Raw genomic sequence first — 16,921 nt, forward strand, 5'->3', positions numbered from 1 at the left:
GGTGCACGCCTTTAGTTCCAGCACTAGGGAGGCAGAGGCAGGTGAATCTCTGTAAGTTCAAGGCCAGCTGGGCCACAGAGTGAGTTCCAGGACAGCCAGGGATACACAGAGAAACCCTGTCTTGGAGGGAAAAAAATTGTCAGTGTCACTTCACTAAAAGGATTTGAGTTGAGAATTTATAAGTACATTTTGCTTTACATGTACTTATACATACACACATATACGTGTGTGTGTGTGTGTGTGTGTGTGTGTGTGTGTGTGTGTGTGTGTGTGTGTGTGTGTGTGTTTTAAGACAGGGTTTCTCTGTGTAGCCCTGTCCCTCGTGGAACTCACTTTGTAGCCCGGGCTGGCCTTGAGATCCTCCTGCCTCTGCTTCCAAAGTGTTGGGAATAAAAGTGAGTGCACTACTACCACCCAGCAGAAATTTCATTTTTTGTAAATGCTTGGTTATATGAGCTGATGTGGGTAGATTTATTTCCTGTGTCTTGTGCTTACTCTGGGTTAAGTGAGAGACACTAAAATGTAAACATTCAGTTAAGACAAAACTCCCTTCTAGGAGAATGGTTACCAGTCCTTGCTGAGTAGCGACGATCAGCTCTTCATTTACGAAACAGCGGGCGCATTGATTGTTAACAGTGACTACCCAGCAGAAAACAAGCGGGCTTTAATGAAGGACCTCTTGACACCACTGATGGAGAGGTTTAAGGTTCTGTTGGAAAAACTGATGATGGCACAAGATGAAGAGAGGCAAGCATCTTTTGCCGATAGTCTCAACCATGCAGTTGGGTTTGCCAGGTGAGCCCAATAGCAATTAAAATTTTAAAAACGTGTCTGTGTAGGCAGAACTTCTTCTATGGATCTTTTTAGCATGGGCACACTTAACTGTTTTCAAAGTTCAGTTCCTCAGATTCTCCACACCCTTGTCTTTCCAGTAAGTTAAACTGTAGCTAGTGAAGAGGACAGGTCATTTGCTGGCTGTGTTTTTACCATGAAGACTGTCTGAATCCTTAGTACTCTAGCTTCTGACTTTAGTGTGAATCAGTCTTGTATTTCAGGTTAGCCAAAGTGTGTATACCAAAAGCATGCCAAGACATTGGTTTAGTGTTGGTATCTTCAAGAGAGGGTGTTGTTACTCCTTAGCTGTTATATTGTGTCCCAAAGACCACCAAGCAACCACTTAACTTCCTTATGTACATTTTTTATTAAAAGTGTGAAAATTGAAGTGATTCTAGTAAGTTATTCTGGGAAGTTGTTCTACGCTGTATACACCAGGCCCCTGGGATATGAATAACTTGACTGTGAATGTCATTCGGTTGTTTTCTAAATTTAACAAGTAGTTCGGACAGATTGCCTAATAGATTAGTCATAGTTAATACGTTTTTTTCCTGACGCCTTTGTCAGGATCTTAGAGAAGCAGATAGATAGACTCAAATTGTGTTAACTGCATCTTATTTGCTTAATTTATTTAATTTTTTTTTTTCTGGGATGACATCTGGAAGCAGTCGTTTTCACATAACCATTAACGAAGGAGGAAAGTAATTCTGTTGTAGGAAATGCTTGGTTTCTTAGTGTTGTCAACTTGCCATCTGTTGTGTGTTGTATTTTGATAATCTGAACTTGTAAAAAATAAGACTAAACTTGGTTGTCTGGTTTTTGGTCATGTAGTCGAACTAGCAAGGCTTTCAGCAACAAGCAGACTGTGAAACAGTGTGGCTGCTCCGAAGTTTACCTGGACTGTTTGCAGACATTCCTGCCAGCCCTCAGCTGTCCACTGCAAAAGGACATCCTCCGAAGTGGAGTTCGGACTTTCCTCCACCGGATGATCATCTGCCTGGAGGAAGAAGTTCTCCCTTTCATCCCGTCTGCCTCAGAGCACATGCTCAAGGACTGCGAAGCCAAGGACCTCCAGGAGTTCATTCCACTCATCAATCAGATTACGGCCAAGTTCAAGGTAACACAGACCTTCAGAGACAGGATGCTTGTGCCTGCCTTACCGTTCTCTGCAGGCTTAAAATCAGACGTATGCATCCGAAGATATCTGTTTGGTCTTGCCCTCTTTTACTGTGTGCTGTGGAGGTGCTCTTTTACACGTGGAGGCCAAAACCATCACCTTCCACGTTGTTTTTTGATACGTGGTCTGTCACTGAACTTGGAGCTTCTTGATAGGGCTAGACTGGCTGGCCAGTAGTAGGCCCTGGTGGCCTCCTCCATCTTTGGGAGCACCACCACACCCAGCCTCTGGTTAACAGGGGTCTGGGGTTTCAGACTCAGATCCTCGTGTGTGCAGGAAGCTCTTTGCAGATTGAGCCCCCCTCAGCCCTGCATTTACCTTGTAAATACCCTGAGTTATCTGGTTGCACGGGGTCATGGGATGACTAACATTCCCAAAGTCTACTGTCATGATACACAGCAAGGCAAGGGAGAGTTCTAGGTTGAAAACAATAATTGGTTTATGTGCATGAGTGTTTGCCTGCATGTATGTTGGTGCACCATGTGCATGCCTGGTTCCTGAAGAGGTGAGAAGACAGTGGGCCACCTGGAACTGGAGGTACAGAACATGGAGTTGCATGCCTCTATGTGGGTGCTGGGGAAAGGGCCTAGGCCCTATGCAAGAGCAGCAAGTGTTCTCAATTTCTGAGCCTTCTTTCTAGCCCCCCCCCCAAGATGTTTTAATAAAAACATTAATCATTGTACCAGGAGAAAAGTACCAGGAAAAGCAAGTAAATCTGGTGCTGAGTTTTAGCTGTGAACACGGTACACTGTGACTTGGATGCTGGGAAGAGTCTAGAAGTAAGCCAAGGCATTAACAGGTCTGAACTGGCTAGGGAGAGCAAAAGCCAAGCACTGGCACAAGGCTTTAGTTCACAATCTGCCCTGAATGTTTTTGGATATTGCTCTGTATTCCTCATAGTAACCTTATGTGGTAAAAACACCGCCTTATAGACTAGGAAACTGTGTCCCAGATAGGTTAAGGGAGTCACAGATGTTAGTTTAATTTTTTTTTTATTAACAGTTTCTTTTTTTTTTTTTTAAGATTTTATTTATTTGTTATGTATACAACATTCCGCTTCCATGTATATCTGCATATCTGGTATATCTGCACACCAGAAGAGGGCACCAGATCTCATAATGGATGGTTGTGAGCCACCATGTGGTTGCTGGGAATTGAACTCAGGACCTCTGGAAGAGCAGCCAGTGCTCTTAACCTCTGAGCCATCTCTCCAGCCCAATGTTAGCTTAATTTTACAAGATTCATTTCTTAGTATTTTTCCACCCTTAAGAATTTATTTTACTTTTTTAAGGTTTTATTTATTATGTATACAACATTCTGCTTCCATGTATATCTGCATACCAGAAGAGGGCACCAGATCTCATAACATGTGGTTGCTGGGAATTGAACTCAGGACCTCTGGAAGAGCAGTCATTACTCTTAACCTCTGAGCCATCTCTCCAGCCCCCACACTTAGGAATTTAAATTTTAAAATATTTCTTGGCCAACTTTAATTAGGATCACTTGTTATCTCATCTTAAATTTTCTCGTTTTTTAAAATTCTTAGTAAGAACGTGTGTGTGTGTGTGTGTGTGTGTGTGTGTGTGTGTGTGTGTGTGTGTGTGGGCGCACACGTGCATGTGCGTGTGCATGCATGCATGTATGCATGGGTGTACATGCATGCTAAAGAGTGGAGGTCAGAATACAGAATACACACAATACAGAATACAGATCCTTCCATCTTTTCATGTGTTCTGGAGGTGGAACTTGGGTTACCAGGCTTGCACAGAAAGTGCCTTTTTTTACACCAAAATTCTAAGATACAAGATCAACTTCTTAAGATTTACTCTTATGTATGTGTGTGTTGTTTGGCCTGAGCATATGCCTGTGCACCATGGGCACGCACTACCTGGAGAAACCAGAAGAGGGCATCAGATTCCTTGGAACGGAAGTTACCAATGGTGCTGGGAACTGAACCCATGCCCTCTAGAAAAGAGCAGCCAGTGCTCCTAACCCCTGAGACATCTCTCCAACCCCATACATGTTGAATTCAATCTTGAGTTTTTGGGTATTGTACGTGTTTGTAAATTCACTGAGTCGGCAAATACCTCCATAGACAGCAAAGAGCTGTTTTAACACAGCCCTCAAAGACTCATGGTGCGATTCTTCACCACTTCTGGGGTGCAGTAACAGTGTTCTTCTTTCCAGATCCAGGTATCTCCGTTTTTACAGCAGATGTTCATGCCCCTGCTTCATGCCATTTTTGAAGTACTGCTGCGACCAGCAGAAGACAATGACCAGTCGGCTGCCTTGGAGAAGCAAATGCTAAGGAGGAGTTACTTTGCCTTCCTGCAAACGGTCACGGGCAGTGGGATGAGCGAAGTGATTGCAAATCAGGGTAGGGATGTGCACCACACCTAATGTGTCTGCTGAAGTCCCTGTCACAGTTGTACACCCCTTGATCAGCAGTGGTCTGGTGGCCCTGAGATTGTTGAGTACTTTAAGACTAGAAATGAGTTTGTGTGTATGCGAGTGTGCGTGTGTGCGCGTGCGCGTGTGCGTGCGTGTGTGCGTGTGTGTGTGTAGGGCACTTTAAAATCAGTTTGTATTCAGTTTCTCTTTTTCTGTATTCTTTCAATTGCTAGAAAGTGGGATAGTGAGCATGTGCCAGGATTGGCCTTGGGTCTTACTGGCCAGTTTGCTATCTTGAAATTGAAAATAGTACTGGCCAACCATGGTGGTGCAGTCTTATAATCCCACTTATCTGGGGCAGGGGTGGAGGGTGCTGAGGCCAGACAGTCAAGTGCAAAGCCTTCCTGACTGCACAGTATTCAGGGCCACCCTTAGAAGGGAAGAGGGGTAAACTGGGCATGGTGAGAGTCATAGCTGTCTATTGCTGTGATGAGACATCATGACCAAGACAGCTTATAAAATAAAGACCTTATTGTTGCTTACAGTTACAAAGGGTGAATCCATGACCACCATGGCAGGGGGCAACAGCCGGCAAGCATGGTGCTGAGCAATAGTTGAGGCAGAGAGTCAACTGAGAATACTGTGGGCTTTTGAAACCTCAAAGCTCAACCCCAGTGACACACTTCCACCAACAAGGTCATACCTCCTAATCCTTCCTAAATAGTCCACCAACTGGGGACCGAGCATCCAAATGTATGAGCCTACAGGGGCCATTCTCGTTCATAGTGCCTTTAATTCCAGTATTGGTAAGGCAAAGGAGGCAGACATCATGAGTTTGAGGCCAGCCTGGTCCACTCAGCAAGATCCAAGAAAAAAAAAAAAAATCAGCAGAGCAAGATATTAGAGGAATCCTGGCTTCTCTGGTGCTGAGGATCTAGGTGTTTGGTTTTGAAGGAAATGAAGGGATTTTTATCAACCCCATAGATTAAAATGAATGCTTCAGGTTGTGTTTTTTTCCTTTTGAAATTAAAGCCTAGTATTTTTTCCTCAGGTGCAGAGAATGTAGAACGGGTGCTAATTACTGTTATCCAAGGAGCTGTTGAGTATCCGGATCCAATTGCACAGAAAACATGTTTTATCATCCTCTCAAAGCTGGTAGAGCTCTGGGGTGAGATGAACTTCTTGTTTTTGTCTTGTTTTTCGGTTTTATCCTGACCTCCCTCCACCCCGAGTGCTAGGACTCAGAACCCAAGACCTTGCACACTCAGATGAAGCGGTCCTGCTGAGCTACACCTCCAAACCTGCTTCATGGGGGCTGTTAGAAGTGAAGTGGAGCTCGATCCCCACAGAAGCGGGAACGAGGACTTGATTTTCCCCTAATGTGACCGTGACCTGACTGAGTTCATTTTCAACGAGATGAGAATGTGGGTTCTCTTGACAGGAGGCGAAGATGGACCGGTGGGATTCGCTGACTTCATTTACAAGCACATTGTCCCTGCGTGTTTCCTAGCGCCTCTAAAGCAGACCTTTGACCTGGCCGATGCACAGACAGTGCTGGTAAGCATCTCAGAGTCTGTTCATCTCGTAGGAGCTTCTCTAAACACAGGTTGATTTTGCTTCAAGGGGATCCATGAAGTTATTTTTCCTATTCTGGGGACAGAACAAGGATGTCACACATTTGGCAGGTGCTTTACTACTAGGCCACATCCCTCCTCTTTGTCACCCCCCCTTTTCTTCTCTGTCTACCTCACTCTCTCCTTTTCTCACCTTCCCTCGTCAGTTTCCCTCTTTTCCTTCCTCCTCACTTTGTTTTCTGGCAGAGGGTTTTGCTCTGTAGCCGTAGCTGGCCAGGATCTCACTGTGCTCAGCAGGCCACCCTCAGACTTGCAGGCAGTCCTCGTGTCTCTGCCTCCAGAGTGTCTGACGATCATGCCCTCCAGTTCGGCTTCCCCTGCCAGATCTCATTTCAGAGCTTCACGTTAAACGGCTGCTTTCTCACTTCAATGCTTGAGTAAAAGCCATACATTAGGACTGCGCTTTGTATTTTTTTTCTTTTTGTGTCTATGGGTGTTTTGTGTTCATGTGTGTCTCTGTGCCATGTGCAAGCCTAGTGTCCCGAAAGGCCAGAAGAAGATGTCAGATCCCCTGGGACTGGAGTCACAGATGGTTGTGAGCCATTGTATGTGTGCTGAGGATCGAACCTTGATCCTCCAGAAGAGTAGTCAGTACTCCTGACCCCTGAGCTCTCCCTCTAGCCCTTAGTGACTTCTCTCTTGCTTTCTTCTGTGCAGCCTACTTACTTATTCCTTACTTCCTGCAGACACTAGCTGTGTATCTTTTCCTGCAGTAGCCTGGAGGTGGGAGGGATAAAAGTGTAGTTTTGTAATGAAGAACTGCCCATGTTAAAACTTGAAACTTGCTTTTTTACAGGCACTTTCTGAATGTGCTGTGACTCTGAAGACAATTCATCTCAAACGGGTAAGGCCCACAGCCCTTGTTCCTTCCCTCATGCTTGTCCCATAGGGGCTGCGCTTTCATTGGGTCTGACTCATTGAAAGGTGACTTCAACACCGATGTGTGCGTGTATGGGAAGGACTGAATGAAATTAGCAGTGACTGTCACTGCCCTTCGCATTGTGGGTCACAAGTTGATTTCAATATTCAGCTTCTGTACAGGCTGATTTCTGTGTCGTGTGTATGTGAAGGCCAGAGGCTGCCTGTGGGGAGGGCTCACCCTCAGGTGTTGTTTTCTGAAAGGGGTCTGTCACTGGGTCCTGGGGCTCACTCTTAGGCTAAGCTGGCAGGGCATGGCAGGGAACCATTGTTTCTGCCTCCTAGCACTGGGGTTAGAAGAATCCCTCAACACCTGGGCTTTTTGTAATTAAGGTGGGTGTTGGGGGTGGAGTCTAGGTGCCCAGGTTTAAACAGCAAGTACTTTGCCTTCTGCTGGGATTGTGGTACACATAAATGCTGACTTTGCAGTCCTTATTGTTAGTCTGTCAGAACTTGTAAGATCAGGACAAAAAGAACATGGCCTAATGCAACAGGAAAGACATACCCAAAGGTGGGGAGAGAGGCAACTCTACCAGAGAATTGTGTGTGCTGTCCTGTAGGGGACCCGCGTGCATTCCTCTTCTACACAGGAAGTCCCTCAAGTGGCCTGGCCCTCCAGCTCAAGGGATCCAATGTATCCAGTCTCCGTGGGTGAGCACACACAAGCACACATGTGTGAGCCCACACACAGAGAGGGAGGAAAAAAGGAGAGGGAAAGGAGAGAGAAAAAAAAACATCTTTAAATTCTGCTTTAAAAAACACAAAACAAGGATATCTTGGTTTTATTCTGGATTAGTAGCTTGTACTCTAATATTCAAAATCAGGAAACAGAAACAAACAAAACTGTTTAAATTGGGATTTTTACTAATTTGGATCGAAGGCGTGCTTCAGGTCTCTGTTCTAAATTGCTTCTCATCCTTTATCCTAAACTCTCAAGCATCCTCTGTTACTACTCTGCCTAATATGGGTTCTATTTTCAAATAGCTATCTCGTGTTTAAAAGTTATTTATTTTTGATTATGTGTTTGTGTTTTTAGTGGTGTGTGGTGTGTGTGTGCCCACACAAGTATGTAACTGATAATACAGTTGTATGGACTGCCGTGCAAAGTGTTGGAAATATGCAGAATGGGTAGACTGCCAGGAAGGTGAGAAGAGAGAAATATGCAGAATGGGTAGACCTCTGGGAACATGAGAAGAGAACTGAGAAACCCTTGAGAACCAGTGTGGTGTTCCTTCCCCACAGAAGACAGACTTCCTCTGAGGGGTCAGGAAATTGAGACCTAGGCCTTTTTAGGTAGAGAGCCAAGAGTCAAGGTAGAAAGGAAAGATAAAAGAACCCTGTGATTAAGAAGTACTGATAATAGTAAACAGAAGAATTCAGATGTTATAGGGGTCACTTTTTGGGTTGTTTTGAAACAGTTTTCCTCCGTAGCCAGGCTGACTTCACACTCAGAGCAGTCCTCATCCTTCAGCCTCCCCAATGCTAGGTGTGGACCACTGATTGTATGTGGAACCATCATCTTAATAAAGCTCTTAAAAGTTATCAGATGCAGGCCAGAGAAGATGACTCAGCCCATCAGGTGCTTACTATTTAAGCATAAGAACCTGTGTTCGGTCCTCAGCACCCACGAAATAGGGAGACATGGCTGTGCACGTCTGTGATGTCAGTCCTAGGGAGTTGGGGGGTTCACACAGGTAGATCATCCCTGGAGTGTGCTGTCTGGCCAGACAAGCCAGATTGGCCAACTCTGGATTTAATGAGAGACCCTGTCTGAGAAATAAGGTGAAGAACAGTATATGAAGACACTAGATATGTTAACATGTACTAAATGTTAAGTGTCCCTCTAAGAAATGTACATTTGTACATTTGTTGTGTATTATCTATTACACAATGTTATTTGTACATAACATACACAGATATTATTATAGTTCATCAGATCCATCCAATAACTTAATTTTTCAGATGGAGAACTTGGAATTTAGAGCAGTTAGTTCAAGTTGGCTTAGAGCCAAGGCTTCAGATCAAGGCTGTCTGACCTAGAGTCTGTGTTTTTATGCTAATACTGAACTGCCTTTGTGTAGGTATGTTGGTCTAATCTCCCAACATCATTAGTGCTGAGAAGGAATATAGCTAACTGGGTTGTCTTTTCATCCACAGGGCCTTGAGTGTGTTCAGTATCTTCAACAAGAGTACCTGCCCTCCTTACAGGTTGCTCCAGAAATAATTCAGGTAAGAGCTCTCCTAAGAGATTTTGCTCTAATTTTATTAAATAAATGTGAATGCATACTTCAAGTCTAAATTTTAATTCAAGAAAGCCAGATAGTGTTTAGCTTGTTTTACTGTCAATAGCCTGGAGTCTAGACTTAAGTAATCCATGAAATTGAATGAGAACAATTTTATGTTTTTATTCTTACTAACCTCCAATACAAATCCAATTTCCTACCATCCATTAAATGACAGGTCTCAATAATAGTAACACTGGCTGTAACCATACCTAATAGAAATCATGTTTTCCTTTTCTGTGTGCATGTGTGCACATGTGTGTGTAGAGGCTGGAGGACAGCTTTAGGTACCATCCTGAGGAACACCACCCACCTCCTTTGAGACATCTTTCATGGGCCTGTGACTCCCTAGAGCAGCTGGTCCACAAGCCTCTGTTGCTTCCTCCAAAGTGCTAGGGTTACCATGACATGCCACCACACTTAGTATTTTTATTAGGTTCTGAGGTTTGGTCTCTGGTGCTTTGCTAACTGAGGAACTTCCCCCAACCTGACGTCACATATTTTCATGACATATGGGTTGGAGACACTTAGAAATATGATTTGTGTGTGTCACTATTTTGAAATTATGAATGATTGGGTAGTACTACTTACATTGTTACCTAGGAAGATGCTAAGTTTTGTTACCAAACTAAATATAGTAAAAATACAAATTCCTGGGGCTCAGTGGTTGAGAGCACTGGCTGCTCTTGTTCAGGACTTGGGTCAGTTCTCACCACCCATATGTCAGCCCACAGCCACCTGTAGCTGCGGTTCCAGGGGATCCAATGCCCTCTTCTGCCCTCTAAGGGTTTGTGGTACACATAAACTCATACAAGCCCATACACATACAAACATATCCTTTTTAAAGGCCACGTTCATTCCAGTTGCTTTCTTTTCTAATCCTGGAGTATTCCATGCTTTTGAAATGAAAACATTGAGGCGGGCATGGCAGCTAAGGCATGTAATTCCACCACTTAGGAGACTGGGCAGGAGGACTAGCATGAATTTGAGCCTGCCTTAGGTTAGACAGTGAGTTCTGGTCCAGCCTGAGCTGCCAAGAGAAGACATTCTCTAGACTACCAGCAGTGATCATAGCCTATGAGGCATCTGCTCTGGCAGGCATGCAGTCCAATGGTAGCATGCTTGCTTGCCTACCATGTTCAAGACCTTGGGTTCAAACCCTGACATGCATGGCAAAGAGGAAAGAGGAAACTGAAGGGAAGAAACAAAAGAACTTCTGCTCAGGTTTGTGTGTCAAGGTTTTAATGTTTAAGTCTGAAGTTAGGTTTTGAGGTGGGTGGTTAGAAAGTTGCCACATACTGTGACACTTAAAGTGTAATAGCACATACATCGTTCATACAGCTTCCCATACTTCTTGTGCTAATGAAGTACATGAGCTAATGAAGTGTCGAACTGAACTTAATTTGTCAGCTAGAGTTAGAACCTCTTGTAAAAGGCTGCCAGGCCTGAAAAAAATCAGCTTATCTAGATTCCAAGATTTGTTTTATTCTTCAACAGTATTTTGGGTTTGTTTTTTGTTTTTTCTCTTGTTGCTTGATTGGTTGGGTTTTCTCAAGTTTTGAGTTTTTTTTTTAATTATGATAAAGAAGACATATCAGATATACCTTAACGTCTACTGTACAGTATTATTAATTAAGAAACAAAATTATGTTTATATAGCTTTAGATAGGTCTCTAGAAAATTCATTTTACATAATTTAGATTTGGGGTTTTTTTTGTTGGTTGGCTGACTGGTTGGTTTTTCGAGACAGGGTATCTTTGCGTAGTTCTGGCTGTGTGTGTGTGTGTTGTGTGTGTGTGTGTGTGTGTGTGTGTGTGTGTGTGTGTGTGTGTGTCCATGCTTGTGGGCACCAGAGGTCAACCTTGGGTATCATTCCTTGGGAGCTCCACCTTATGGAGCATACCAGCTGCCATTTGTATTCTCACTAACAGTGTGTGTGTTACGCATTCTCAGTGTGGGAGTGTGGCTGTGTATTCCCACTGTGTGTTGTATATTCTCACTAAAAGTGCATGTTATTGTGTATTCTCACTAACTGCGCATTAGGGTTTCTCCACATCCTTGCTGACTGGCTTTTGTCTTTTGTTTGTATGTGAGGAGATGTTGACCTGAAATAAAAACCCTTTCACTTCTGTCTCCCAAGAAGCCACAATGTCATCCATGTTATACTGTGTCCAGTTACTTCATTTGTTCTGTTTTATTTCTCTTTCTCCTTCTCCTCTTTTTTCTTTGCCTTTTGAGACAGGGTCTTGCGTTTCCCTTGAACTTCTGGGCTGGAAGGCCTTTCTCAGGTTCTGGAGTAGCAGGGACTATAGACATGAACAGTTGTGCCTGGCTTTGGGGTTTTGTTGGTTTATTTGCTGGTGACCATCCTACCAAGTCTGAGATAACACAGGTTTTGGTTTCTTTCTCCCTGATGATTCAGAGAAAATGAAAGAACAACTTATCTGGGTGTAATGTTTGAAAATCCCATGTATAACCTTTGATAATGAGAGATGGTTTGACTTGATTTTGATGAGCTTGTAACAGAAATACAGTGGACTTGAAGTAACATTACTGCCCATTGATAGGTGCTCAAATAAAGAAAATATGGTATATGCTTGCAATGGTATTATTCAGCCTTGAAGAAAGTCCTCTGCTACCACATAGGTGACATTGGGGACACTATGCTAATTAGTGTCTGCCACTTAGGCAGAAAAAATCAAACCCTCCATCCTGACAGCAGAGATCCAAGGTAGTAAGACTCAGCAAGGCAGAGAGCAGAATGGCAGCTGCGGGTGCCAGAGAGGTGTTCAGTGGGCATAGGTGCTCGTGTCTGTAGGTGAGAAACCTTGTGAGACCTGCTTGCTGAATACCAGGGAACACTGTACTGTGCATGTAGAATGGCAGCGATGGTAAGCTATGTTCATCAACCACAATTGAAAACAAAAAGGCTATTACCGGCTTGAATTTAATGGACTTTACTACTTCTCTCCCCCCCCCCCCCCCAGGAGTTCTGTCAAGCACTTCAGCAGCCTGATGCTAAAGTTTTTAAAAATTACCTAAAGGTAGGTATTTGGGGGATGTCCCTGTCTTTATACATCGAGGTAATGTCTGAGGGTGCAGAGTCTGACTCACTCACTTTGGGGTCTCTTTATTGTAAGAGGTGAAATTACAGAATCCCCTTTTGAACTAAACTGTTGGAAAATTATTTAAAATTGAGTATTTGCACTAATTGTCTAAACAGCCTGAGCGTATTGATATGAAAATGCCAGTGTTTGGGGTTTTCTTGTTTTATAGTTTTATGATGTAATTAAATGGGTACTAGAAGGTGGACAAAACAAGAAATGTTGTTGAAAGAAAGGATCATTAAGTTGAAAGTATCTAAAAATACAGAAGCAGACATATATAAATTACTTGTTTTATTTCATTTTGAAACAATTGGAAGTATAGCAAACAAAAGGGATACCCTTTGAATTTGACCAACAAGGCTGTTTTTTACATTCAAAAAGCATTAAATTTTATAAATAAATAAAATAAGACATCTCAGTTAGTGGTGCATGCCAGTAATCCCTGAACTTGAAAATGGAGGCTGAGGAACACAAGTTAACTAGGTCAACACAAGTTAACTAGTGAGACCCTGCCTAAAACTAGGGAGAAGCAGTTGGAGATTACTTTTTCTTTTTTGTTTTGTTTTTGTTTTGTTTGTTTGTTTGTTTGTTTGTTTCCGAGACGGTTTCTCTGTGTAGCTTTGGAGCCTGTCCTGGAAACTTGCTCTATAGCCCAGGCTGGCCTTAAACTCACAGAGAGCCACCTGTCTCTGCCTCCTGGGTGCTGGGATTAAAGGTGTGTGCTACCACCACCTGGCAGAGACTACTTTTTCAAAATTAAGACTTTTTTTTATGTACCAGACACCAGAAGCTGCAAGTATCAGAACGAGTGACTGTCCCTGCTCAAAGAGCTCAGTCACACTGTGCCAGAACCTGAAACTATTTCTCATTTGTACTTAGTACTTTCAGTAAACTGAACAGCAAATCCATACTAAATTTCTTGGTAACAAGTTACAAGGAAGTGGCTCCCTGGCTTAAGTTAGCAGCTGGAGATGTAGGTAGTGGTGGAACACCTGCCTAAAATGTACAAGACCCTGGGTGCAATTCTTAGCATATAATAATTATTATTAATAATACAAACTAGGCTAAGGAGAATTTATAAGTCAAAAGCATTTGCTTTTCAGTTCTGACATTGTCCCTCAAGAGTTATCAGCATAAAGAAGTTTTTTGTTGTTTGTTTTGTTTTAATTTTCTTAACATTGGAAGAAAAAAAAGGAAAGCACTATGAAAATGCCTGGCTCTTACTTGGTAGGTAGCAGAAGTCCTGGAGCACGGCAGAAGGCTTGCTTGTGCTCGGGTATGTTTGTTCATACGTAAGCACTGACAGGCGTGGCTCAGCTTCTCAGTTACAGAGAGCAGTATCTCAATGTTAGCATTTTCTTCTGATCAGAAGCAGTCTCTGTCCTTTCTCCCTTCCTATCAGCCTGATCACTCTACTGATTACTCCCCTGTTCTGTCGAATGCCTCATGCTATCTCACTCTGTTCCTTCCCTTGTTCTAGCCTGGCTGGTCTAGCAAGTATTCCTTCATCCATTGCTCTTCCTGGAAATGCTACTTACTAAGATAAATACATGCTGCTTATCTGGGCTTTCATTGTTTCCATATTCTAATGTCAGATCTCTTTTTATTTCTCTTGCAAGAATTATCTTTGCCATTCTTCAACCCCAACTCATGATCAGGCCTCCCCCACTAGGAACTCTGCTGCTCTTCTCAGCGTACCTTTGCCATGCTCTGTTCTGGTTTCCTTCTGATGATATGACAGTCACCATGGCCAAGGGCAGCATAGGGAAGAAGAGTGAATCCCCTGCTTGCATGTCACAGTCCATCATGAGGGCAGTCGGGACAGGAACTTGAAGCAGAAACCATGGAAGAGCACTGCTTGCTGGCTCGTCACAGGCTAATGAGCAGCTAGTTCCTTACCCAGTCCAGGACTACCTTCCCAGGGAATGGTGTGCCCACAGCTGGCTAGTCCAGCTTCTGTCGATTAACAGTCAACCTGGGAAGTGGTGACGCATACCTTTAATCCCAGCACTCAGGAGGCAGAGGCAGGTAGATCTCTGAGTTCAAGGCTAGCCTGGTCTGCAAAGTTCCAGGACAGCCAGGGCTGTTACACAGAAAACTCTCTCTCTCACACACACACGCACGCACGCACGCAACTACCAGTCCCAACTGTGTCCCACAGGACAGTGTGATCTGGGAAGTCCCTCAATCAAGACTCCTTTTCTGGGGCTCTAGGCTGTGTCAGCTTGACAGTTATAGCTGACAGGGCGTCCTGAGAAAGCCTTCTTTTGCTCATTCAGTCAGTGGTCATTCCTGGCACTTTAATGGTTTCGGTTTGAGACAGGATATCTCTGATGTAGCCCAGGCTAGCTTGGAATTCACTGTCTCTCGATTTGGCCTCCCAACACTTGGGATTCTCAGATGTATGTCACTGTGTCCACCCTTTCCCTGGCTTAAACTGTCAGGTGAGCCCAGCTATCTAAGTCTTAGGAGTATGATAATAGATACGATCCTTCTCCATGAGCTCCCTGCTGGCCAAGACCACCTCTAGGGTTCATTTAATTACATCACTGCAGATGCACTGCATTGCTGGGCCAGGGCTTGCTTAGCGAGGTCTCTAGCCCACTCTTTTATCATCTGTATACTGAACTGGAAATAACTTTTAATCACCAAATACATAGTAACTCTTTAAAGGCTTAAGATTTCTATCTTAGGTTTGACTTTTTTCTTCCTTAAATTTAATTTTCCACTGTTAATTTCACCAATAAAAAGCTAACAAAAGCTATTTGCTCTGACTGCTGTTGCTCATAGCAACATTGTTACCAAGAAGTGACTGCATTCTGACCCTCGAAGAGCTAGCTACCCTGCCTGACACTTGTGCTGTTTCCGTACTGTTTTGCAGGTGTTCTTCCAGAGAGCAAAGCCCTAAAGACTGGATTTCCCCGTCCTATGTCATGACCAGGAATCCAGTTAATAACTTATGAAGAAGCAGTTTGTGTGTGCCATTCACACTCGTCTGTTGACATTGTTCTGAGCTTATGGCTGTGTATGTGGGGTTTTCTGTAAAATGGGTGTAATTTTTCCCTAAATACAGGCATGTGACAACAGGAAAAGTTGCCTGCATGCCCGTTTAAATTGTTTATGTAAAAATGCTGTTATAAGACATAGATTTATCCTAGTACCTTAATTTTTTTCTTTATATGAAACTTTAAAGTTCTTTATTAAAAAAGAAGCTATAGCAGTGGGAAACTGACTCTAACGATTGAATGTAAAGTTGGAAATGTTCGGTTTTGTGTATGCAGACACAAGCTATGGGATAACAATCAAAACATCATTTTTGTAGATAGCCATTACATTTCTTCAAACTGTCTCAATGCCAATGTGTATCCTATAAGAGAGTGGGTTCCTAAATTAGTCAGTTTAAAAGTAGCTGCTGGTGTTACACATTTTTTTTTTTATAAAAAATAAATTTTACATAGTGAAATACACCAAGTCTTTTCCGGAATTATTATAAATAGCCTCATTTTCCCACCTTAATCACTCTCTGATTTCCCACCTAAAGGTTTGCAGATATGAATGTGGATGCCTTATTTCACTGACTATGCCCCTAATGTTCACTCAACTTAGGTCTGTTAAGTTAGTCTTTTTAAATGCACTAGAAACCGGCTCTGTGAATCTTTGATAGGGTTATAAACCCCATTGTTTTTCTATGATACTAGGTGTACTTACAGTACAGTACACTTGGATTTTTGTTTGTTTTTGTCTTGAGACTGGGTCTCGCTATTTAGACCAGGCTGGCCTCAAATTCACAGGTCTGCCTGTCTCTGCCTCCTAGCTGCTGGGATTAAAGGTGTGAATCACCAGGTCTGACCACCTGTGTGTTTATGATTTTGTAGTCAGTTACTACTTAATTACTACAAGTACTGCTGCGTGCCACAGGAGAAAGTTGGTGGGTACAGTAGAAGCGTTGGAAAAGAGGGACAGCAGCATAGCTATAGACTTCCAAGTTTAAAATGTAAAGGCCCAGTTAAGGCCTGGGTCTAACACCCAAGCATGCAGAGTCCCAGGTTCCATCCCCAGCACTTCATAAAGGCAGAGGAACAGAAAGAGAGAGAAGGGTCAGAGGTCCCAGGCTGTCCTCAGCGACACCGTGAGTTTGAGGCAAGCCTGGGCTACATTAGAACCTGCCTAACATTGTAGTAAGTGGAAGCCTGATGGCTTTCTGAGAGGGAGTTGTGGGGATATTGCTTAGTGGTAGAATGGTTGTTTAAAAACCTAGTCCCATAGAACAGGGAAGAGACAGATTTCAGGAGGGATTTGTGTGTTGTCAGTGGGTTTATGACCCATAAATTCCCTAGTCTTTGTAGTGTGTGTGTGTGTGTGTGTGTGTGTGTGTGTGTGTGTGTGTGGTGTGTGTGTGTGTGTGTGTGTGTGCCTGCCTGTGTGTGTATGTCTGTGTCTGTACATCTGTGTGTGCACCTGTGTCTATATATTCGACTGTCTGTGTTCGTGCATTCAAGAGAGGGTGGACAAGAACCTTCTTTTTTGAGTGTCTTCCACTGAACCTGGAGCTCAAAATTTGAGCCAGGTTGACTGTCC

General features: G+C 43.4%; 1 protein-coding gene across 1 annotated transcript in view; it reads left to right on the forward strand.

Annotated features, from left to right (window-relative positions):
- The window catches only part of Xpot (exportin for tRNA), a 39,269-nt gene extending 23,459 nt beyond the window's left edge, over positions 1 to 15,810 (forward strand). Inside the window, exons 17-25 of the mRNA XM_027392298.2 lie at positions 557 to 795; positions 1,666 to 1,951; positions 4,199 to 4,388; positions 5,454 to 5,570; positions 5,844 to 5,959; positions 6,833 to 6,880; positions 9,112 to 9,183; positions 12,224 to 12,280; positions 15,225 to 15,810. Of these exons, the coding sequence (XP_027248099.1) occupies positions 557 to 795; positions 1,666 to 1,951; positions 4,199 to 4,388; positions 5,454 to 5,570; positions 5,844 to 5,959; positions 6,833 to 6,880; positions 9,112 to 9,183; positions 12,224 to 12,280; positions 15,225 to 15,251 (1,152 nt within the window). The 3' untranslated portion in view covers positions 15,252 to 15,810. The remainder of the gene's footprint in view (positions 1 to 556; positions 796 to 1,665; positions 1,952 to 4,198; positions 4,389 to 5,453; positions 5,571 to 5,843; positions 5,960 to 6,832; positions 6,881 to 9,111; positions 9,184 to 12,223; positions 12,281 to 15,224) is intronic.
- Positions 15,811 to 16,921: the final 1,111 nt, after the last annotated feature.

The sequence above is a fragment of the Cricetulus griseus genome (assembly GCF_003668045.3).
Source record: "Cricetulus griseus strain 17A/GY chromosome 1 unlocalized genomic scaffold, alternate assembly CriGri-PICRH-1.0 chr1_0, whole genome shotgun sequence".
NCBI lineage: Eukaryota > Metazoa > Chordata > Mammalia > Rodentia > Cricetidae > Cricetulus > Cricetulus griseus.